We start from the raw sequence: 25484 nt of genomic DNA, 5'->3' as shown, positions 1-25484 counted from the left end.
CTCGGCACCATTTTTTCATCAATATAGCTGCTGAGGCTAGTGGCCTCCCACCATTTGCGGATCTCCCGCTCATGTAGCTTTTCAAGTTTGAAGAACAATTCATTTAGTTTGTTGTTTCCGCTCCCCGCCCCAGAGGACGAGGCAGTCGCAGTTAGAGGTCTATCCCGTTTTATGAACATGTCTTGCGCAAACGCGCATCGTTCATCCTCACCAAACATCTCCATAATGCAAAAAGGTCGGGTCGTGCTCACTTAATCAAATGCTGTAACTCGATACCATTTTGGTTCGAGACACGCTGCAATTCACCCTCCTGGACGCTCTGCCGTCAATCACTGTACTTCCTCATAAGTATAAGAAAGGAGGAGCTCACCGGTCAGACGTGTAGTCCGTGCCTGCAATCGGCAATAGAGGAATTTGATATGGCGTTACTTCAGAGCCGAACCTCTCCGGTGTCCAAACGTGTCACGACGGTGCTCGAGGGATACCAATTTCCAACGCTCGAGTTTTCCACGAAACCCTCAGGCACTCTGGAGCGGGTGCTGCTCAGCAGGTCGTAGACACCCGCAATATAGAACGCTCGAACACTCCTCCGTATCAGGAAAAGAAAGAGCAGCACTCCGGCGGTTACTAGCACAGCGTGTAGTTTATTAACAGCAAACAAACGTTTCGGCAGAAGCCTTCGTCAGTGTCACGACCCACTGCCCAACATACACATTTAAATAACGTCATGTATGAGTGATGAACATCAACAAGGGACAGACCCTTACAGCGCCACAGTGCGCGCCATTTTGGAATGGTTTATTTAACCTTAGAACCAATGCATAATTGACCCATGAATTGGGTAACTATACATTAAAAAGGGTCAAAAGTAAACAATTACTTCCATATGTATATATTTATATATATTTATATATTTATATATTTATATATATATATATATATATATACATACTCCAAAGGCCAGAAAGCTTAAAGAATGCACTCCCAACAGTTTAAACCAAACCGGTTTTATTGTTAATGGAAAACCGGCAACTTCATTTCAGGTACATTTTCACCGCTGCGTTTCAAGGACACAGACTCTTCCTCATGGGCAGCTCAGGTTCACACAGATTATGCCAATTGTCGCTTTTAAATACATGCAGAGACCTCCAGTGGGTCATGCGCAGTGCTTCTGTATGGTACATTGCATGCTGGGATATCAAGTCCCACATTGGAAAATAGTTATCCTCCTAGTGAGTTCTGTGCAATCCTTAATTAAAAAGCAATTCTCACTCTTCAGTGGGCCCTCAAATGTCCTGCAGGTTATTTATCTCCAAACTGCTGGACTGATCGCGGCTACTGCAAAGTTCCAATGCAGCCTCTCTTTAATTGTTGAGATTGTGCATCCTTTAACGGCAGGGCTGCCGTGTTATTTATGTACTCCAAAGGCCTGAAAGCTTAAAGAAAGCACTCCCAGCAGTTTAAACCAAACCGGTTTTATTGTTAAAGGAAAACCGGCATCTTCATTTCAGGTACATTTTCGCCGACGCATTTCAAGGACACAGCTTCTTCCTCATGGGCAGCTCAGGTTCACACAGATGATGTCAATTGTCGCTTTTAAATACATGCAGAGACCCCCAGTGGGTCATGCGCAGTGCTTCTGTATGTACATTGCATGTTGTGCCCTCTACACCAGTATCCACCATAATGACGGCCTCTCAGCAGTGAAGTATTATCTGGACCAACGGAGTATAAATTATTGTCAGCACAATGTTATGATGCTCAGAATGGTTCAATTGTGCCCATAAAGTGATTTATCAGCAAAAGAGGGGTGTCGCCATGGGGGCATGTTTTTCCCCAACCTATGCATGTTTACATGTTGGGTGGTGGGAGGAGCATGTCCTCAGGGGCACCCACAAATGGTTGTATGACTCCAACATCATTCAATTTTGGAGGTTTATTGATGATATTTGTATGATTTGGAAGGGCACAGTGGAATCAGCTAAAGAGTTTGTTAACACCATTAACAATAATAAACTCAATTTACAGTTCACGGTTGATATCAGTAAAACTAGTATCCAATTCCTTGATGTAGAGATCTATATTGATAATCATGAAATTCAAACTAGAATGCATAGAAAGACAACGGCAGCTAATTCAATACTGCATGCCAGTAGTGCGCATCCAGGTTACCTAATAAAAGTATTCCGTACGGTGAATTCCTGAGAATGCATAGGATTTGTAGTTCTGACAGGGACTTGGAGACCTGTCAGATGGAGGCACATAAAAGATTTCTGGCACAAGACTATTGTTCACTAGAACTACAGGAAGCCAGGACCAAATCTAACTGCCCTTCTAGAGAAGAGTATCTGAAAACTACCAACTATCGTAAGATAAAGGAAGTAGGTAATGCCAGCTCAGATCCCTGTACTTCTCTAGAGCCAATAAGATTGATCACCACCTTTAACACAGAAGAAAGAAACGTTAGGGGGATCATTAACAAGCATTGGCCGATATTAAAGAATGACATCACACTAGCACAGGTCCTACCTGATCAGCCCTCTATCACCTTTAGAAGATAACCCTCGATGAGGGATGCTTTAGTGCAATCGAGCCCAGAGGTGGTAACTAGTAAGAATTAGCTCTCTAATAAGACAGGATTCCATAGATGCATTTCATGCAGATCATGCAAATTTGGTGTAAACACCACGGAATAACAAAGTGTGTTTCAGCCCAGCCCCACTAAAATCCGAGGCCTATACACATGTCGTACCGACTATGCTGTATATGTGCTTGAGTGCACTTGCAGAATGAAATATGTTGGAAGTACAAACTGCAGGCATATAATCGCATTCTACAGCACTTAAGGGCAATAGTTAATTCCGACGAAAACTACCCTGTAGCTCGCCATTTTAAGCTAGTGCATAACAAAAATTTTGATGTATTGAGCTATTTTATCATCGACTCGGTTCCTAGAAATATAAGGGGTGGTAACAGAGAGAGACAGCTGAAGCAGTTGGAATCTAAATATATATTATTGCTTGATATGAGAATCCCTAATGGGCTGAACACAGGGGAAGACCTGCATAATTTTCTGTAGACTCATCTCTAATATTAAAAAACACTATCTGAACACTCTAGCTAGAATCAGTAACAAGAATAGAGAGGATATGGCATATCTTGCTAAAAGGTTGATAGAAAGTCTTGTTTACAAGTGCCTAGATATTAATTCCTATAATTTCAGTTATATTTGAATTATTCCTGTGATATTCAACATTTGTCTAAAGGTCAAGCCTATTTTTTAACGGAATGAATATAAATATCCAATACATAATGTGTACTATCTTTTTAGGAAAGTTATGATTTAAGTGACTATGACTGTTCATTTAGAATGATCTAATAGTAATTGCACTTGCACTTTATCTTATTGTGGGTAAATTTGATTCAAGCTATTTGTGACTATATCTCACATTTTTTCTAATTTTTTAATCTAATAACTTTTTTATCCTGGAACTGTTTGACATGAATTTTAATATCATGTTTTCTGAGATAATTTGCACTTTATTAGCACATTAGGGAGTTTTTATGCACTAGCACTTTAGGTAGTTGATTACGTTTACATAGAGGACAAGTACTTATCTTGTAGACTTGGGTTCCGCAATATGATACCTCTATGATTAATGGCCACTTGGCCCATACTATAAATTTGATCGTTATTAACTCTGTATTTTAAACAGTTTTAATCTGATTGTATTTTAGTTGAGTTCATATCAAAATTAGTACGTTGTTTTATAGTATATATTTATATTTTTAGCATTTATATACAACAAACGTACTTTAATATGACCCAGGGTATAAATCATTTCACAATAGTATTTTTTCTATCTCTATTTGTGTAACGTAATCATGTTGAACCAGGAAGTCACTATAAATGTAATGCACTATTTCCGGGGTGTCATGTGATCAAGGCTGCTGCCACGCAGCCGATACGCGTCATGCTGACAATGGAGATGAAAATAAAGCACTAAATACTTGAAAGAACGCACTTTTGTGGTCTGTACCTGATGGTCTACGGAGCAGCCAGTAGTTCAGGATTGACGGTGATATATATATATATATATATATATATATATATATGTATATATATATATATATATATATATATCACACTTCTGGGCCAAACCAGGGAGCAAATCTATGCTAAGTACCGCCTGAGTGGGGCAATGATAATCAAGCTCATCCGGGACCTAGACCCCCTGATGCAGCACCCATGTCCATCTAGTCGCCCTCTTATTGGCTGAGGGCTCGCTCCACCCACTGATGTTGTAATCTCACCTGATGTTGATAACCACTTAGTGTGCATAGACCACAACACCCAGAATGCACGGTGTCAGGTCTGGTAAGTTTTTTGCGGGGGGAGCTAAAAAGAAAGTTCTTGTGGTGATGGCAGGGCAAACTGGAAGGGATTTAACAACTGCTTGCTAGATTCGTTGGTGCAATATATATATATTTTTTTTCCTCAGAAAAAAACAGGTTTTAGGGGTGTTATAGTTAGCTGGACATTTCACTAGTACAAAACCTTTGAAATTCCTCCGTTATAGTTAGTTGTACTAAGTATAACTCACGCGCCCGCAATCCACTTCTGATGATGTCACATATTACATCATTCATGACATGGTCAGTGACATCACTGATGACATCACTGATGACATCTCAAATGACATCACTGATGACATCATCCAGTGAATGTGGTTTGGTTCGTTATTTAAATATGTATTATATATATAGCAATCTGCATTGAAGAATGAGTGGATATATAAATATAAATATCTGGATGGAGGATTTAGTAGCAGTGTGATTGACTGTCTAAGTGACTAGTTTATAGTGTCTCACTAAATACATTGGATAGTGACTAAACTGTGTGAATATCTGTATCACTTTATCAGTTGTTGTGTAAACTGCTTCTCCAGTTGGTTACTAGCTATGTGATAGTCTATATTAGTTATTGATTAGTTAACTGAGTATTTGAATGGGAGAGTGAATGTGTGTGTGGTTCGGTGGGGGGTGTGTGACTGCCCAAAGATGTGTGAATAGTTGATTCAGTAGGTATATGAGGTTAAGACTACAAGTTATAACAGTTGTTTGGGTGAGTGAATATCTTTATGGGTGTAGTGATGAGCAAATATATCTCTCAGTGGTACATGTCCAACAATCAAGAAAAATAAAAGGCAGTGTATGTGTCAGTTGTATATAAATAAGTATACATAAGACTCAGTGATTGTATGAGTGACTGTAAGGATAACTGTATACTTGTAATAGTGATTTTATAACATACTAAGTATGAGTTACTATCTATATGAATAGATGAAGTGGTGTTTGTATAAGTGTGTAGCCAAGTAAATGTAAATATGATCCATTGTTTGCATAAGTGAGTAGGATGACTTCATAAATGAATAGGATGTGTGCTGGTCTGTAATGTCGATATAGGTGTATAAGTATATTTGATAGTGTTCCATTGATCATTGACACCATGTATGAGTGAATCTATAGGTAAGTAATTAGATGTGTGTGTAGATCCAAGAATCACTGAGTGGGTTTTTAGAAACTTGTATTGGTGTGTCAAAGGATTCAAATATGGTACTCTGTATTTTACAGTGAGTGATGAAAGGTTAAACTAGTGTATGATGAGGTGTATATGATTGTCACATGGATGATGTCAACAGTGATGTCATCAGTGATGTCATTTGAGATGTCATCAGTGATGTGATCAGTGATTTCACTGACCATGTCATGAATGATGTAATATGTGACATATGTGGATTGCGGGCGCGCGAGTTATACTTAGTACAACTAACTATAACGGAGGAATTTTTATGGTTTTGTACGAGTGAAATGTCCAGCTAACTATAACATCCCTAAAACCTTTGTTTTTTTCTGTGAATTTCTAAGGTTTTTTAAATGCTAATTCCTAACTATAACATGTCTGAAACCTATGTTTTTTTCAGTGAATGTCGAAGGTTTTTTTAAATGCTAATTCCTAACTATAACATGTCTAAAACCTACGTTTTTTCAGTGAATTTCAAAGGTTTTTTAAATGACAATTTTTAAATGTATTAATTGTTATATTTCACGGAGGGATTAGGATCACTGCATCCGTGGTCTCAGGCTGAAACTGAGGTTGGACTCAATGCGGTTGGAGCGTTGGGGACCCGGGAGGACTATTCATCTCACCGGCATCGACCTGCCAAGCACCGCAACCCACGCTCATTTTCTGCTCAGGGCCCTCAGGAGGACACAGGTTTGGAAAGAAGGAACTTACCCGCAAGCCGAGACAGGTGCATGCTGGTACTTGCAGTTTGCCGACGCAACTACAGTACTGTTTGTGACTTCACCCCACCCACCTGAGCATCCACCAATGGGAGATCGATTGGGACTACTTTTGCGATGCCTGTCGGGACCTGCTGTGACGGAGTAGGCATCTGATGAAGGCACAGTCCGAAACGCGTCATGCCTATGCTCCTGTGATAATAAATTTTCCTCCTGGCATTCCCCGCTGTGGCTCTCCGTTTCTTTCTGAACAAGGAAACCTTTTGTGACATTTTACAGCGCTAGTCCTGGGCGCTTTGGAGAGTCCCGCTCCGTTCTGGGTAAAGAGCCATAAGGACAGCTTCGGCATTTCTCTCACTATCCAAGGTATTGGACAGGCTCTTAACCCACCGCATCCGGTCTCAGCTAGGTGCCGCTGCATAACTGGCAGACCGTGACTTCACGGAGGGATTAGGATCACTGCATCCGTGGTCTCAGGCTGAAACTGAGGTTGGACTCAATGCGGTTGGAGCGTTGGGGTCCCGGGAGGACTATTCATCTCACCGGCATCGACCTGCCAAGCACCGCAACCCACGCTCATATTCTGCTCAGGGCCCTCAGGAGGACACAGGTTTTGGAAAGAAGGAACTTACCCGCAAGCCGAGACAGGTGCATGCTGGTACTTGCAGTTTGCCGACGCAACTACAGTACTGTTTGTGACTTCACCCCACCCACCTGAGCATCCACCAATGGGAGATCGATTGGGACTACTTTTGCGATGCCTGTCGGGACCTGCTGTGACGGAGTAGGCATCTGATGAAGGCACAGTCCGAAACGCGTCATGCCTATGCTCCTGTGATAATAAATTTTCCTCCTGGCATTCCCCGCTGTGGCTCTCCGTTTCTTTCTGAACAAGGAAACCTTTTGTGACATTTTACAGCGCTAGTCCTGGGCGCTTTGGAGAGTCCCGCTCCGTTCTGGGTAAAGAGCCATAAGGACAGCTTCGGCATTTCTCTCACTATCCAAGGTATTGGACAGGCTCTTAACCCACCGCATCCGGTCTCAGCTAGGTGCCGCTGCATAACTGGCAGACCGTGACTTCACGGAGGGATTAGGATCACTGCATCCGTGGTCTCAGGCTGAAACTGAGGTTGGACTCAATGCGGTTGGAGCGTTGGGGACCCGGGAGGACTATTCATCTCACCGGCATCGACCTGCCAAGCACCGCAACCCACGCTCATATTCTGCTCAGGGCCCTCAGGAGGACACAGGTTTGAAAAGAAGGAACTTACCCGCAAGCCGAGACAGGTTATATTTATTTTTTGATACTGATTTACTACATTTTTGAAACTATTTATTTTTAGATATTTTATTTTTTAAATTACGTAATAATTACATTATACATTACATTACAAAATATACTTTTTCAGAATGAATGTCTTTAGTTTAAGTACATTACAAATAGGCAATAGACTTTTAAGTACAGTAGTTACAGTTGTTGCAATAGGCAGCACAATTTCAAACAATGCAACTTTGAGCTCAATGGGAATTTCTAGTTAAATGCAATTAGTTACTTTATGGATTACTATTCTAACCACAGGACTGGATCCTAGATTCAGTCCTGGGTCACATCCTGTAAACAGTTGAGTAAAAGCCTTTTGGTTACAGTAGTGATTTTTAAGGAATATTATTGTATTTTAAAAGTTGACAGTTGGAAACTTTTTCACATAGAATCACCAATGTTATCCTATGGGAGGAAATTCACTTAGCAGATAAGTAGTGTTATTGTTACTTTTTCTTACTCAGTGGTGGATCTTAGATCCAGCACAGGTGCATCTCCTGTAAACAGTTGAAAGAATGTGTTTAAGTCATACAGGCGATTTTTAAGGAATATTTTTAGTTTGTGAAAATAGACAGAACCTTTTCTGGTGAAAACCAGAGAATGGATTCCTATGGAAGGAAATACAAGTTACTGGTAAGTACGGTTAGAATTACTTTTCAGGATCAGTACTGGGCGCAAAGATCCAGCTCTGGGTTCTCTCCTGATAACAGGTGAGTAAATCGGAATTCGTTGTTCGGATGATTTTAGGTGAGGAGTTTGGATTTCCAAAACTCCACACTTAGAAGAATTTCCAAGTGAAACCAGTCAATGTTAGCCTATGGAAGGAAATTCAAGTTACTGGTAAGTATGGTTAGAATTACTTTTCAGGATCAGTACTGAGCTAACAAATGCAGCACTGAGGTCTCTCCTGATAACAGGTGAGTAAATCGGAATTCCTAGTTTGGCTGATTGTAGAGGAATATTTCTAAGTTTCAAAAATCAACACTTAGAAACTTTTTCAGCAAAAAGCAAGCAATGATATCCTATGGAAAGAAATTCAAGTTACTGGTAAGTACGGTTAGAATGAGTTTTCAGGATCAGTACTGTGCTCAAAGATACAGCACTGAGGTCTCTCCTGATAACAGGTGAGTAAATCAGAATTCGTAGTTTGGCTGATTTTAGGTGAATATTTTAAACTTCCAAAACTCCACACTTAGAAGAATTTCCAAGCGAAACCAGTCAATGTGAGCCTATGGAAGGAAATTCAAGTTACTGATAAGTACGGGTAGAATTACTTTTCAGAATCAGTACTGGGCTCAAAGATGCAGCACTGTGGTCTGTCCTGATAACAGGTGAGTAAATCGGAATTCGTATTTCGGCTGATTTTACTTCAGTCCAGTATATATAGAGCCACTTTCCTACACCATCCCCCCCCCTTCACCACTGTGCAAACACGCCCTGCGTTGCAGAGAGGTGTTCAGAGGCCACGCCCCTTTTACAACACTCTGCAACGCAGCTCCGTGGCGCTTACTGGAGGTACCTGGTGGGATAGTTGGCCCTCAGGGGACCTCAGGATTGAAGAGGAATTAATTCCCCAACTTAAAACGCGCCACAGGGCGTGTTTGCAGACATAGCACCTCAGGAACCGCCCCATACCTTCACCACTGTGCAAACGCGCCCCGTGGCATGTTTTAAGTTGGGGGATTAAGTCCCCTTGAATCCTGAGGGTCCCTGGGGTCCAACTAGCCCACCAGGTACCTCCAGTAAGCGCCACAAGGCTGTATTGCAGAGAAGTGTAAAACGGGGCATGGCCTGGACCACCACTCTGCAACGCAGCCCTGTGGTGCTTACTGGAGGTACCTGGTGGGCTAGTTGGCCCCCAGAGAACCCCAGTATTGAAGGGGAATTAATTCCCCAATTTAAAACGCGCCCCAAGGCGCGTTGCAGGGTGTTTTTGTGAGGGGGCAGGCCTAGGCACGATCGCGCGGCTTTTTAAAAAAAAATTGGAAAGGGTGGCTGTGTGGCCCCCCTTCTATTTACTTTTTTGGGGCCCTGGGGACCCCACCCCAGGGCCTGATCCCCAATGTTAAACAAAAAAATATATTATCAGGAAGGGGGCCGTGTGGGCCCCCTCCCTTGCCTAATTTCGGGCCCCGGGACCCATCCTCCGGGGCATGGGCAATTTTTTATGTTTTATTCTGTTGGAGAGGGGTTGCTTGGCCCCCCTCATAAGGTCTTTTTTTGGCCACGGGGACCCCATCCCCCGGAGCCCTCCTTTCTGTTTTTTTTTAAATTTAATTATTTTTGGGGAGGGGGGATGCATGGCCCCCCTCCCTGGCCACTTCTGGCCCCGGGGACCCATCCCCCGGGGCCTGGCCACCTCCCCATGGAGAGCCCCAATGCCCCCATGGTCCCAGCCGCATCCTGCCGGAGCCGGCATTGCTTTTCCTCATGGGGAGCAGCTAACATGCTGCCCCCCAAGTGGAAAAGCAATCAGCTTTGCTTCATTGAAGCGAGAGCAGGTTTCCCTGCTCTCGCTTCAAAGAAGCAAAGCAGTTTGCAATGACAGGGTGGGAGCCGCGAGGCTCCCGCCCTGTCATTGCAAACAGCAGTGTCCCGGGGGTAGGCACCCCGGGACACTGCAGGAGCCGGCCCTGGGGGGTGGTGGTCCCCAGGGCCTCAACCAGGCTCCAGGAGGGGGGCCGTGCGGCCCCTCTCCACCTTTTTCAAAACCCCTGGGCGTGGTGGTCCCCGGGGCTGGGGGGGTCTGTCACGGACCCCCCAATTTGCATCTTTAAGGCCCCGGGGAGGTGGCGGTCCCCGGGGCGTGTGGGGGGGCTTGAGCCCCCCCACACAGGGTATTATATTTTTTTAAAAAGCCCCGGGGTGGCAGTTCCCGGGGCTGCGGGGGGGGCTGTGTGCCCCCGCGATTATTCATAATTTGGCCCCAGGGGCTAATTATCATCCAAGTGCGGGAGCCCGCACTGGTTTTATTAATCAGCAAGATCCACGCATCCTGCGCGGATTTTGCCGATTTTTTATTTTTTTATTTTGGGGAGGCCTTGGGGGTTCTTGTGGGGCCCCCTGAGCAGGCCTAGGGGGTCAGGGTGCTTCTACCCTGCCCCCTTTTCGCGTTTTTCACATTTGTTTATTAGGTTTCTTGTGCCTAGGTTCTACCAAGGCACAAGATGGCTGCCAACACTTCCTGGTTTGGAGTGATGACAGCCAATTAGCATGCTGCTCGTGTACGGCAGGGTCCGCGGATCCTCCGAGGCCATAGATATATATGTACTTTTAAATGTGATTTTCTCAGCAACTACTGAACGGATTTACACCATTTAAGCAAAAGGCACACGTCTGAACCAAGGACTACCTCTTTGGCAAATTTGGTGTAATTCCGTTCAGCGGTTCGGGCTGTAGCCACAATGAACGGTTCCTATGGGAAATTACATAGGGAAAACACGTTTTGGGACCCCCCTTTTTTCTCGGCCCCCACTTGACGAATCACCCCCAATCTTCCAGGATAGGAACGGACCGGAGCGCCCAACAAGTTTTGAAAATTTTGCGAAGATTCGTCAACCGGCGCCAAAGTTATTCTAAATAGAATGTTGCAGAGTTCCTATGGAAAATAGGTCCTAACTATAACTACCTATTGGCGGCCACCAGTAGGTCATATATATATATATATATATATATATATATATATATATATATATATATATATATATATATATATATTTAAAAAATTGCGGATTTCCTATGGAGAATAGGTCCTCACTATAACTACCTACTGGCGACCTCCAGTAGGATATAGATATATATATATATATATATATATATATATATATATATATATATATATATATATATATATATATATATATATATATATATATATATATATATATATATATATATATATATATATATATATATATATATATATATATATATATATATATATATATATATATATATATATATATGTAACAGAACATGATTTCACCAAGTGTGCTAGGGGAGAGTTTAGTGAGAACCCCTCAGTGTGTTAGTGGAAAGCAGAGAGTGAGTACATCTTGAGTGTGCAAGGGGTAGCAGCGAGTGATTACAACTTGAGTACGTAAAAAAAAGAATGTGAGTGCACCCTGAATGTGTAAGTAGAGCTCAGACCTTGAGTGTACAAGGAGAAGAAGTAAGACGTAGACCCTGGTGGTGTATGTGGAGAGCAAACAATAAGTACACTCTCATTATGAAAGGGAAGAAGAGAGTTAGCATAGTCTGATTGGGTAGTGTGACAAAAGAGAGTGAATACACACAGAGTCTCCAAGTGGAAAGTAGAGAATACGTACCACAGACTCATAAAATGGAGATCAGAATGCGAGTACACTAAGACTAAGTGAAGAGCAGACTGCAAACACACCCAAAGTGTGCAAAGGGAGAGCAACCTGAGTATCCTTGGTGTGGTTGTGTCGGGAAGAGAGTGAGTACAGACTGATTCTACTGTGCAAGAAGAAAGCAGAGAGTGAGGGTACACTAAGCATGCAAGGGAAGAGCAGAGCACAATGATTGCACCCTGCATGTGCAAGCGTAGAGTATAAACTGAGCACACTTTGAGTTGTAAATAAAAAGCAGTAAACACGATTACCTCATCATCATGTAAGTGGAAAGCTGAGAGTGAGTATACCCTGAGTGTGCAAGAGCATAGTAGAGTGAGTACCTTATCAGTGCATAACTGAAGTACAGATACTGAGTACACCTTTATATGTAAGCTTAGAGCATAGAATAGCTACATACTGGGGGTGCAAGGGGACAGCAGAGAGTGATTAAACAAAGACTGTGCATACGGAGAACAGAAAATTAAGGGGGGGGAAAGAGTGCATACACCCTAACTGTGCAAGTGAAGAGCAGTGTGCGAGATGCACCGACCATGAAATTCATGGGCAGACTGGCGGCAGCATGAGTGTGTAAGTGAAGAGCAGGAAGTGAATACTCCATGAGTGTTAAATTGTAATGCAGAGTGAGAAAACATTTAGAGATCAAGGAGAGAGCAGTGAGTTAGTGAGTACATCATAATAGTTTAAGTGCATAGCAAAATATATGATTGATTGATTGATAGCTTTATTCGATATGCATATATCATAAAAGCATTTCACAGAAATATATAAAACAACACATCAGAATATCGTAGACTGTACATGATAACATCAAAATGGTAAAAACAGAATAAATAAGTTATTTATAAAAAGAGCATTAAATCGATAAGGACAGTCTTTTAAGACGTATCAACCAGGCCCATTTTAAAAATTTAGACACAGCACAAACAATAGGGGGGCAGTATTAGTCAGTAAAATGCGTAGAGCCACAGAATGCTGGCGGATACCCATCTCGTTACAAAGCGGTTTAAGCCAAAAAGATCTTGGGCGCGCATAGTCTGGGCAGTCAAGGAGAAAATGCGCCACTGTTTCACAACAGTCAGAACAAAGGGCACAGAAGCGTGATACCTGCTTATTCGAATTCCATCTGGAAAGGAGGTCGGCTAGGGGTAAGGTTCCTAATCTGAACTTGATGTACAGGGCCCGGTCCATTGGAATGGTGATAATATCCAAAAAGGGTTCAAGGGCAGTAACATATTTAATCCTCAAATATGCTGCGGTGGAATTGCAGTGGTGTTGATTGCTCATAGGTTTTGAGGACACCCAACCCCAGTATATTTTTTTCAGGGCCTCCTTTGGGGGAGCTGAATGAGTAAGCCAGCAGGAACCCAGACCTAGTTCCCCGAGCAGGTGTTTGATGTCCCTGAGCCACTTAATCTTTTGCCAGCCAACCGAATGCATTACCTCTGCCAGCCCGTCTGCATAGGATTTTAGTTCCGGGACCCTCCACAGTCGGGCCCACAATAGGAGAGGCCGGAGGCGGGCCAGGTCTTTAATTGGTTTACAGCCCGCATCCATAAGCATCGGGACAGTCGGGGTGCTCATCGGGACTGCCATTAGATCTTTGATGAATTTGTTCTCCGCTTTAGACAGAGACTCCATGCTGCCCAGACCCCATAACTCTGCTCCGTAGAGCGATGCCGGAACCGCTCTAGCCTTGTATATATCAATGATTGGTGATACACAATGTTTCGATGATGTGTTGTACTCCTTTAGCAAGGCTCCCCCCACCCTTTTGTGAACCAGTGTCATTTTAGTAGTATGGGGTACCCAACTCATACTGTCGCTCAACCGAATTCCCAAGTAGTCGAATTCTGCAACTTTTTCAAGGGGGATAGAATTCAGAATGGGGGGGCAACCCAGTTTTCTAGGGGGATGCATGACTAAATATTTAGTTTTTTGTACATTTATGACGAGACCTCTCATTACACAAAAATCCTGAAACCGGTTCAGGAGTTTTTGAAGGCCCTGGGGAGTTTTCGAGATGAGAAGGGTGTCGTCAGCAAACAACAAAGTTGGGATCTTAACATTACAGAGTGTAGGGGCGTCAGCTGGTTCTTCGAGCAAATAGTCTACCACCCCATTCACGTAAAGCGAGAAGAGGGTGGGTGCTAGGACGCAGCCCTGCCGTACACCCCTCTCTACCTGGATCTTGTCAGTCTTCTCCCCATTCAAGCCCCATCTGACCTGGGCATAATTAGCTTTATGCAATTTCATTAGGAGGTCCACGATGTATGGGGGCATCCCAAGGCCGTACAGCACCCTCCAAAGTTCCTCCCTGGGAACAAGGTCAAAGGCAGTCTTCAGGTCTATAAAGGCCAAATAAAGACTGCCCTTGCCCAGCACCACCACCTTCCAATACAGTAACAGGAGTCTAAAGACTTGTTTGATTGTTCCTGTGCCTGTGCGGAACCCGGCCTGCATCTCGGATAATATATTGTTTTCATCTACCCAAGAGAGGATCCTACCCAAAATTGCTTTACCCGCCACCTTCTGGGTCGAGTCAATCAGGCTTATAGGCCTATAATTTCCCGGTAGATCGCGATTTCCCTTTTTGAATATTGGGACTACCTCAGCCCCTTTCCAGGACTCTGGGACAGACCCTCCCTCCATGATAGCATTTAGGAGAGCAGAGATCAACACCCCCCAGTCACCAGGATATGCACGGAGGAGATCCCCTGGTAACCCATCCGGACCTGCTGCTTTTAGTGGAGTAAGGGTTTTAATTAAGTTCGTAACTTCTTTGCCGGAAAAAAAAACCATATCTCTGTCCAAAGAATATGAAGGAAGAGTAAATTGGTCATTGAGTGGGCCTTCAATAGCACAGTAGAGACCCAGAAAGTGATCAAACCATGCCTTGGCTGTGATAGTACACGTCCTCAGGGTGTCATCAGGACGGTTCCTTCTGGCATCTCTCCCTCGACTGGCCGTCAGGAGTTCCTGCCAGAAGTTGCCTTCCCACTCCTCCTTAGCGACTCTTTGGCAGAATGAATATGACCTTCTGGCCTCCCTAATCCTTATTTGGGATTTAGATTTAACTGCGTCCACTAGCAGAGTCTTCGCCTCTCTGCACGTACGGTTAAACCAGCCTTGTCTAGCCCGAGAACCTGGTCTCTTCCCGTTAGTACTACCTGGGACAATAAAAAGATCACTAAGAGCCAGGGTTGATTTACAAAATCTTGCAGATACATCCCCCACCCCACTCCCCAAAGGGTCAAGGTTACCTACAGCTGCCGCTAGGATCTGCGATATGGAAAGTAGTTTCTCTGTTGAGAGTGACAGCTTGGCCCATTTTAGCCGTCGACCGCAATTCGAGACTACTGACATATCCGGGACTGAGGAGGACAGATTTTTGCTGCCTGAATCATCTAAACACCTATTGGACATGGTGAGTGAAAGAAGATTGTGGTCACTTTCTACGGTGGGTATAATGACCATATCCTTAACCATACTCCATAAATGGATATCAAGAAGAAGATAATCTATTCTGGAGGAATGCGCGGGCCTGTTGTAGGTATGGGCTCCCTTTTTATCAGAATTAGTCCTACCATTGAGTGCCCTCAGGTCAAACTCAGATGTTATAGAGTTGACCTGGAGCACCACTTCCGACCATTTCTTGATTGGACTAAGCTCTAGAGCCGGTATACCCCACCTGTTGTCAACAAACTCTTGGTCCTCTAAGACTTCTAGTCCAAGGGGCTCAAAAGTGCAATTAAGGTCACCTCCCACCAGGGTGCAATGCTTGTGTGGGGAGGATCGAAGCAAAGCTTCCAAACGTGCTATAATGGGGGATTCTCTGCCTCCCTTTACACCTCGGGCATAGATGTTAAAAATATTTAGGATAACCTGGCCCTTAGGGTTTTTCAGTGTGATGTTAAGAAGGTCAGGACATTGGGTATCATGCTCGTCCACCCTGCAATTGAGTGCGGTAGCTACCCATACAAGGAGGCCTCCCGAAGGACGGCCTCGGCCACACTCAGTTTGTACTGCTGGTATATGGTGAGACGAATATCCCGCCTTATGAGAAGGCTCCCTGCACCAGGTTTCCTGGAACAGACATATGGAGTGTTCCTCCACCAGGGTGTTCCAATCAGGCAGAGACAATTTCCTATCCAGACCGGCCACGTTCCAACTGAGAACCCTGATAAGTGGGTCCGTCACAGTCGGGATGCTACCGGCCTCAATGGTATTCACCAGGTCTATAACTCCCACCAAAGGACAGGCGTTCGTAGGCTCAGTTGGAATCGGCACTACCCCTGGTTCCCTTGTGCCACCTGAAACCATATGCTCCCTTAAGGCGAGCAATGGGTTGAGTTCTACAGAAAAATTTAAATTTCCGCAGTTAGGGATACCAGCCACTCTATTGGCTATTGAGCTCCTGTTATTTTCCTGGCAATCAAGGGATTGTCACCGTCCCCTCCCTAAATCATTCCACCCGCCCAAAACAGAAGTGAACGGGGTGGTAGTATGAATAAGGTTCTGTGAGGATGGAGCTACTATCCCTGGCCACGGGGAATTTCCGGGGCCAATGACCTCATTGATCAAGGAGGTTAAAACACTAGAGGGGCGTGGGTAGAAAAATGTAAGGTCAACAATGCCAATACCTCACTTGCCCGTGCACCAACCCTGTCTCGTTAGCCATCCCACCACCCTTGGATCTTGAAAATTAACCACAATACAGTCCCCCCCCAGGTTTTTAGTGGTGGAACCTATCCAGTCTATTCGCCTCACTCCCAGTATGAGTCCATCAACTTCCCCAGGTAGAGGCCGAATCACCCTTAACCAGTGCATAGCTTTGTTTTTAAGCATCTGGAAAGTTTCTCTCTGTCCCGGTGGAAGTGGTGGAACATTTATCAGGACTGCTACATAGGGGAAGGAATCAGGGGTTAGGTTCATGGGGGGTTTCTTGAAGGGTGGCTTTTTCAAGGGTGGTAAGGACGGTCTGGGAACAGAAGGGGCAGGGCGGGGTAACGATTTGTTCGTTGATGGCTGGTTTCCGATGAGAGGGACAGGTGATGTGGCAGTACCCTTTTTGGTGCCCTCCACTCCTCCTCCCACTGCAATAACCATAGGATTTGTAATAGGCATCGGCTGTTGCACGACAGACTGGCCAGGTACTGCGGTAATGGGGGCATTTGCAACAATCCCTGATGGTGCCGAGTTGAGCGACTTCGGGGGTCTCTTTACCACTCCACTGTTGGTTTTTACAGACAGAGGAGAGTTGGGATGTTCCCTTTGTCCCTTAGCATGTAATGGAACTTGGGCAGTAATCTGGCAATTGCTATTGCCATCCTGCCTTGACTGAGTTTTTATTAGTGCCTTGGTCGAAAAGAAATTGTCTAGTGTAGCCTGCTCGAAGTGGTCTAGGCGGTCGGTGAGCTTGGTAATGCGTTCCTCTAATGGAAGCAATAAAGACCGTAACATCCGTTCCACTTCAGGGAGCAAGCTAGTCAGCCATGGCTGTGTATCAACCGTTACCGTTCCTGTATCAATAGAAGTGGAAGGACTGGGATCTGTATTACCAGAAGGTGTAGTTGCCCCCTCTTGCATAGATTCACCCCCTCGGCTCACTACAGTGGCTGCCTTGCTAGGATACATACTTTTATTAACTTTCCTGAGTTTATGAGGTGGTTTAGGTGGAAGGCTTTTCCTAGATATACTGTTGCTTTTCCTTTTAAGACCCAGTTTGGAATTGGTCAATGGAGCACACACCACAGTTAAGGAGGTTGAGGTTTCAATGGGGCTTGCACGGGGGGGGATCAATTCACCCACAGTACCCTGATTAGCCCCATTCTTACTTGCATCATGACCCAGATTACAAAAGTCAGGTAAATCAAGTGAGGACAATGGTGTTACTAAAGCAGGGTAAATTTGGCCAGAGCGCTTATCCCCAGAGTTTTTTAAGAGTTCAATTGATAGTCTGCGCTCTGCGCGCCTCTCAGCAAGCGATAATTCTTTGTCGATTGACTGGACGGGGCGATTGAAAAACTTATCCAAAGGACCTACAACAGATTGGCCGGCATCGGCCGTTGGAGACCTCTGGACAGAATTAGTGGGGTGGTCCGGCATTCTTAGGGGTAGGGAACCCACTTAACTACTAACTGGTAGATTTATACAAGCGTCAGCGGAATGGCCCAGCCCGGCCTCCTTTGGCCCCTGACGGCCACAGACGGTCCCGCCCTTGTCCCGGGCTTCTCCCGGCGCGCTCCCGCACGCTCCCGTGTAGCGGATGCTCCGGGGACCTAAGTACACTGGTGCCGTTTGATCGTTGGCTGATAGGCAGGGGGGCGTGGCCAGCGGGGAGAGCAGCCCAGATGTTGCGGGTTGGGCGCGCTGGGGCTCCTGGACGCTGGAGTCCCTGCCTAACAGCTCGCAGCCCCGCTGGTCCCAACACCACTCCCGCGCTCCTCCCAACAGTCACTAGCAGCCAACAGCCTCCTCGGACACAGACGCGCTGCGGGACCCGCGAAGCGGGTCCGGCGAGTCGTTAGGGAAGCCGCTTCAGCCCAGCAGAGGCACACCAGGTCACAGTGTGCAGCGTGGAATCCGGTAAGAACAGCCAATAAACCAACAAGGGTCCCAGCTAGTTGAGAGTGAATGCCGCTTATCACTCCGTCGGCAGGGGGGCGTGGCCAGCGGGGAGAGCAGCCCAGGTGTTGCAGGTTGGGCGCGCAGGGGCTCCTGGACGCTGGAGTCCCTGCCTAACAGCTCGCAGCCCCGCTGGTCCCAACACCACTCCCGCGCTCCTCCCAACAGTCACTAGCAGCCAACAGCCTCCTCGGACACAGACGCGCTGCGGGACCCGCGAAGCGGGTCCGGCGAGTCGTTAGGGAAGCCGCTTCAGCCCAGCAGAGGCACACCAGGTCACAGTGTGCAGCGTGGAATCCGGTAAGAACAGCCAATAAACCAACAAGGGTCCCAGCTAGTTGAGAGTGAATGCCGCTTATCACTCCGTCGGCAGGGGGGCGTGGCCAGCGGGGAGAGCAGCCAAGGTGTTGCAGGTTGGGCGCGCAGGGGCTCCTGGACGCTGGAGTCCCTGCCTAACAGCTCGCAGCCCCGCTGGTCCCAACACCACTCCCGCGCTCCTCCCAACAGTCACTAGCAGCCAACAGCCTCCTCGGAAACAGACGCGCTGCGGGACCCGCGAAGCGGGTCCGGCGAGTCGTTAGGGAAGCCGCTTCAGCCCAGCAGAGGCACACCAGGTCACAGTGTGCAGCGTGGAATCCGGTAAGAACAGCCAATAAACCAACAAGCAAAATATATCTAAACTCTGGGTATGCAAGTGGAGGACTAAAACGGAGTACATCCTTAGGGCCAAATTAGGAGTCTGGTGGTCCGAGGACCACCAGACTTGTGGAGGCGCATCAGTGGCGGTCCAGCCACCGGTGCTCCGATCGCCCTATTACAACTGGGGTGATCAGACTGCCATGGGACTGCCGCCAGCCAGGGAACAAGCGTTCCATGGTGGTGGCGCAGAGGTGTAGAGACAGCAATATGCTTGGTGGGATCACCGCAAACCTGCCAAGCATATTACAAGTTTCCTCCCCACCACGGTTTTCATGGTGGTTACTCCTCCATGAAAACTGTGGCAGAAAGAAAATAAAGAGCGCCCTACAGGTCCCCCTTGTGCATGCAGGGGGGCACAGCATGTGCTCCTCTGTGTGACTGCACCACAGTTCCTGCACGGCATAGACTTTTTACAGTCCATTCCATGCAGGAACTTTTTTTGGGCATTCCCATTGTAGTGCCCATTTTTAGAGGCACAGCAGTGGGACTGCCAAAAATAGCCCGCCACCCACGAGAAACACTTGTAATCTGGCGGACAGTCTGACCCCGGGTTTGGCGGTGCAGGCCGCTGACATGGCAGTCCGATCCCGCACTGCCAAACTCATAATCAAACCCTCAGTGTGCAGCGTGACAGTGGGACGTTAATCCATTGTAAGTGTGAAAGTGGAGGACAGAGCGTGATTATCGGTGTGCAAGTAGAAACCTGTAAGTGAATAGACCCTGAGGGGGCCTATTCACAAACTACATTGTATAGTATATTTAATAGCAAACTACAATAACTCTATTCACCTACAGCAAAATCCTATCAACCAACAGATGCAGAGGTCTCCGCCTCGCCTATCTTTTTGGTGCGGAGAGTTCCGCAATGTGGGATGGACCGAGGGTAGTGGCTGGAAAATGAGGAATACTTACTACTAAAGGGGAGTTGTTTAGGAAGGAATGAGGAGAGGTTACGGTTGGGCATGGAAGGAGTTTAAGGAGGGACATGCACCACCCACAAAAGAGTAAGCGACAAGCGCACTTCTATTTACAATCTTCACTTGTAAAGTTACTACAGCTAAAAAGGACTCAAAGTATTAGTAAATGTTCAATAGCTCAGACCTGGACCAGCACCACTCATAGCCAACCACTGTTAATGCAACTCCCCCTCATAGAAAATAATGGAGGCAGGGACTTACAATAACACCCCATAGGAAATATTGTTAAAATAAATTAATTTATTTCAATATTAAAATATGTGTGTGTGTGCATGCGTGTGTCTGTGCGCGTGTGATTGTGTTCAATTAAATGTTTGACAAAATTATATATAACTTAAAAATAATTATTATTTTATTTTAAAACATTTTAATAAATGTTTTTGACATTTAAAACTAAGTGCAATTTGTTTAACTAAAGATAACTACATTAATTTAAATTAATTATATAAATAATGTTTAATCATTTTATTAGGTAATGAACAAATAATTTACTGATGAGTAAACATTTTTCTTTAGGTGGGGTTTTTAAATAATCTTTAAAAATACCTTTAATTTAAATTAATATATTTTGATTAATTAAATATTTTATTTTAAATTACGTTAATAGTGTTTAAACTTAATATATTAAATGAATTTACATTAAAGTGTACCATAAAAAAGTTGTCAATTATTTTAAAGTTTAATAAACTCCAGTGGCGGAGTTCTCTGCCTGTGTGTGAAAAGTTACAAATAGTCATTTTACACTCATAAATTAGGTTCCTCCCCATGGTTTCAGACGATGTAAACATGTAAACCACCACTTTGTAATAAATTTACACTTGCAAATGGTGAATAACCAAAGGTTGTAAATTTACTAAAAATTGTAAGGATAAACTTGCATGTGTAGATTTACTCACTTGTAATTTTACCTTTCTGAATAGCCACCCAAGTGTGTAAGAGGACAGCCGAGAGTGAACACACTCTCGGAGTTCAAATCAAGAGCAGAGATAGAGTACCCCTCAATATGTAAGTGTAGGGTAAAGCCTAACTACTGCCAAAGTGTGTAATCGGAGAATAGAAAGTAAACCCTAAATGTGCAAGAGGAGAGCAAATTCCGAGTACACCGTGATTATGCAACGGGAGAGTGCATGGTGAGTATCACCTGAGGGTCAAGTGGAGAGCAGAGCGTGAATAAATGGACAACAGACAGCCAAAGGAATCAGAGGATGAGCGCACTCTGGACTTTTCTATGGAGACCACAGCAGAAGGTTAGTGCACTGAGTGCATGAGTGAGAAGCACTGAGTGAATACTCTGTAAGTGTGTAAGTGAGAAGCAGAGTGTGACTATATCCTGAGTGTGCACATCCATAAAATGTAAATATAAATCCGTATTTGTAAAGCGCAAACGGGTCTCAAGGCGCTGGGTACCATTGTGGAAATTAAGTGAGCTATTGCCCAGAGTCACATGGGTCTGAGCTGAGCTGGGGGCTGTTGTGGAAATTAAGTGAGCTATTTCCCGGAGTCACATGGAGCCATATGTATCAACATCCTCATTTGCGATTCTCAAATAGCGATTTTTTTTAAATCACTATTTGAGAATTGCAAAAAGGGATGTATGTAAAAAATCGCAATTTTTTAGCCATTTCTTAAAATTCCTTAATTGCAATTAGCAAATTGCGAATCGCAATTAAGGAATACTTTCCTATTTATTTCTATGGGCCAGGAGGCCCATTGGAATGGATGGGAACTTATTCTCAATTTGCGATTCACAATTTGAGAATCGCAAATTGAGAATAATTTCAAGGGTGTAAGGACACCCTGATGCACCCCTGAAATGTACATGTGTGCGCATATGACGCACATACATGCCCTAAGGGCATGTATGTGCGCCACATGGCACCTTTGCAAATGCCAAAAAGTGCATTTGTGAAAGAAATCGCAAATTAAAAACTTCAAGTTGGTGGTAATTTGCGATTTCTTAATGAGAAATCGCACAACTTGGGTTATTTATACATAGCATTTATTCCTTAATTTTGCGATGCGATTCCTTAATTTTGCGATGCGATTTTACTCATACAGCGCATTTTCCGAATTTTTTGTCGCAAATGCTGCTTTTTTGCGAATCACAGCGTTTGCGTCTAAAAAAACGGATGATACATATGCCCCATGGTTCTGAGCTCAGCTGCCGCTGAAGCCCGGGATCGAACTGTGAGCCCTGTGCTCTGAAGTCTGCTGCCCTGGCCGCTGCACCACACCTCTCCAAGCATAGTAAATAGTGAGTACACCCTAAATGTGCAAGAGGTAAGCAGAGAGTGACTATACCTTGAATGTGTATGTGGGAAGCACCAGAGTTCCATGAGGAGGTAAGAATGAATGGGTAGGGGGTCTATAGTCTACGTCTGTGGTTCCCAAACTGTGCGCCACGGCACCCCAGTGCGCCGTAATGAGGTGCCAGGGGCGCCGCGCACACTAGGGTGACCAACTGTCCGTAAATTCCACGGACCGTCCCTACGCCTTTTATCTGTAATTTTGGCCATCACAGGGAGCAGAGCTGCTCCCTGTGAGAGGCCTCAGCCCCGCTGATGGAGCCGCCTCGAACTCCTCCAGGAGCACAAGAGCAGCCCCTCCCGCCCATTGAAATTCTGTATGGGGCTGATTGCCACTTACTGAATGACAATGGGGCAGTCGGGGGTGTTCAAGCATGTGGTGGCGGCCTCCTGCCTCAGTGTACAGAAGGGCCTTCTGTTAGATGAAAAGTAAAACGCCCATGCTGCAATGATAGAGAACCCTTCATTTAAAGAAGCCTGTGAAATAAGTTTAAAAGAACAGGTTATCGTTCTTTCACTGTCATTTTTGAACTGAAGTATTTTCAATATTATATTCAACAAAGCCATGGTTGCTGCTTTTTTATTTATTTTAGGGAACTAACAACCATTGACAAAGCCAATAGTCCTGGCATGTTGTTGGTGCAATGATACTTGCTGTATTATATATCTGGATGCAATGACAGAAATCACATAATACCAGTCGGGCGCAACACTATGCTAAGCGCAGATTTTTTGCCTAGATGTTTTAAACTGCGCTCTTAATTACATCCAACACCCCCTTTGAAGAGACCCCCCAGTTTTTTTTTACACCACTCAAAGCCCTGGAAACAACACCATGTTACAGTAACCTCACATCCTGGCACTGTGCATCATGCATGACTTCTACGTTTTCAGTCTGCCTATGTGCAGGGGCATAGTGAACTCTCCCCAACCGCACCCCACCCCTTGCTGTAGGCGTTCTTGATAGGCCTCTTCTGCCTGCAACTCTGCAGACAAAGGCTCAGCTCATAATGTGAAAAGGTGGGTGAGTAATTAAGTGAAGGAATGTCTGAATGGCTGCATGGATTACTGAAAGGATGAATGCATGAATAAAAGGGGGAATGGATAGATAATGAAAGAAAGGATGGATGGATGAGTGAATGAGTGGAAGTATGGTTGAGAGAAAGGGTAAATAGATGGATGTATGGGTGGAAAGGTAGATGGATGGGTAAAAGTGTGGATGGGTGTGTGAAAGGATGGATGGATGAGAGAAAGGGCAGCTGATGGGTGAGTGAATTGGTGGATGGGTGTGTGAAAGGATGGATGGATCAATGAATGAAAGGGTAGATGATGGGTAAGTGAATGGGTGGATGGATGAATTGATAAGTGAAATGGTGAATGGATGGATGAGTGAAAGGGTGGACGTAAGGATTGATGAGTTAGTGAAAGGGGGTAGATGGACAAATGGATGGATAGATGAGTGAAGTGAAAGGGTGGATGGATGAGAGAACGGATGGCTGGATGAGTGAACGGATGGTTGGATGAGTGAAAGAATGCGTCCCAATTACTTTAAGGAAAATAACAGGAAGTACATACCACCCACCCACCGATAAAAAAATGGTGGGGAGCCACGGCCAACTGCCGATTAGGTCAAGGGAGCCACAGGTCAAAAAAGTTTGGGAACCACTGGTCTACGTGGTGTAAACCGCACTGCTTGACGCCAATGTCAAGCACTTAGGTTCTATATTAGACTGTGTGATGTTAGTGTCCAGCACTTTGGAATTTTCTTTAGTGCATGAAGTTACTACCCCATACTGGGAATTTATACCCGAGTGATTAAGCCTTGTACTCAACACAAGGGACGTGCATCTAGGTGATTCAGACTTTAGGCAATCCCGACGGGTTCTTACCCGAGTGTGGTGATACCCGCCTGTGACTGAAATGAGTACCCTTTCCAGGAACGTATACCCCAAGTGGGGTTACTTAATTCTGGCATGAAAGGCCATAAATGCACTCCAGATTGGGGTAACTCACCTTGCTCTGGTCCTCCGAGCCTCCAAAGAGCTTCATTCCAGTAAAGTCCTTCATGATGTCTGCCCCTCTCCCTCTATGAAGCGGTGACTTGAATTATCATGGCGGCCATGCAACCTTCAGCTCCACTTCCAGACAGACTTCGCCACAGATTTTAATCCAGTTCACTTGTCCTTGAACAAATCACCTCACCAGATCACGACCTCTGTGCCACCACCTGCACCGGAATCCCAGACCATAGGCATAGAGTTTTTGGGCCTTGTCGTATCAGGTTCCCAGGTCTGCCACCTCTTCTGCTTATGGCGAGGCCCTGTGCTGGACTGGGCCTGTGCCCGTGCCCTCCAGCTCTGCCGCGGTCACCATCTCCATGGTTGCGCAGCGCGAGCCCGCAGAGCTGGCCCCATGACGCCAATTCCAGGGCTGCCTCTGGCAAGTGCACGACTCGCCCGGGTCGCCCCTTAGCACCGCGGCGCGCGGATAAAACCCAGGTTATCAAAAAAAGAAAAATAATATTCATCCGTTTCTGGTTTCCTAATTTTTTACGACCCCCAAACTCCTGCTGTTGAAAAGATAAGCTGGCAGCCTGCAGTACCCGATGGCATAGTCCAGGCAGGAAAATGGCATTGGATAAACCCGGGCGGGAACTGCAGAAACAGCAAGAGGGAGAAAAAAATTGTAGAGCCGAAAGGGCTCAAAAACTTTAATCCGAATCAGGTGAGGGGAGCCGGGGGAATGGCACAGTCTTAAAGGGGCTACGACCAAGTAGAAGAAGGTGATGCGGCGAAACTAAATCCCGAAAACAAACAGTTGTGGCAAATGCCTACATCTGCCGCGGAGGTGGGAAGATGCGAGGGTACCCAAGGCT

At 45.3% G+C, this 25484-nt stretch overlaps 1 protein-coding gene across 1 annotated transcript in view; it reads right to left on the bottom strand.

The window, feature by feature from the left end:
- The window catches only part of MFRP (membrane frizzled-related protein), a 153744-nt gene extending 128763 nt beyond the window's left edge, over window positions 1-24981 (bottom strand). The window contains exon 1 of the mRNA XM_078683938.1: window positions 24623-24981. Coding sequence (XP_078540064.1) covers window positions 24623-24676 — 54 coding nt within the window. The 5' untranslated portion in view covers window positions 24677-24981. The remainder of the gene's footprint in view (window positions 1-24622) is intronic.
- Between the last annotated feature and the right edge of the window lie 503 nt (window positions 24982-25484).

This window comes from Lissotriton helveticus, chromosome 3_1 (genome assembly GCF_964261635.1).
Source record: "Lissotriton helveticus chromosome 3_1, aLisHel1.1, whole genome shotgun sequence".
NCBI classification, from domain to species: Eukaryota; Metazoa; Chordata; class Amphibia; order Caudata; family Salamandridae; genus Lissotriton; species Lissotriton helveticus.
Note: the sequence above shows the minus strand (reverse complement) of the source record. Positions and strands in the feature narration are given on the sequence as shown.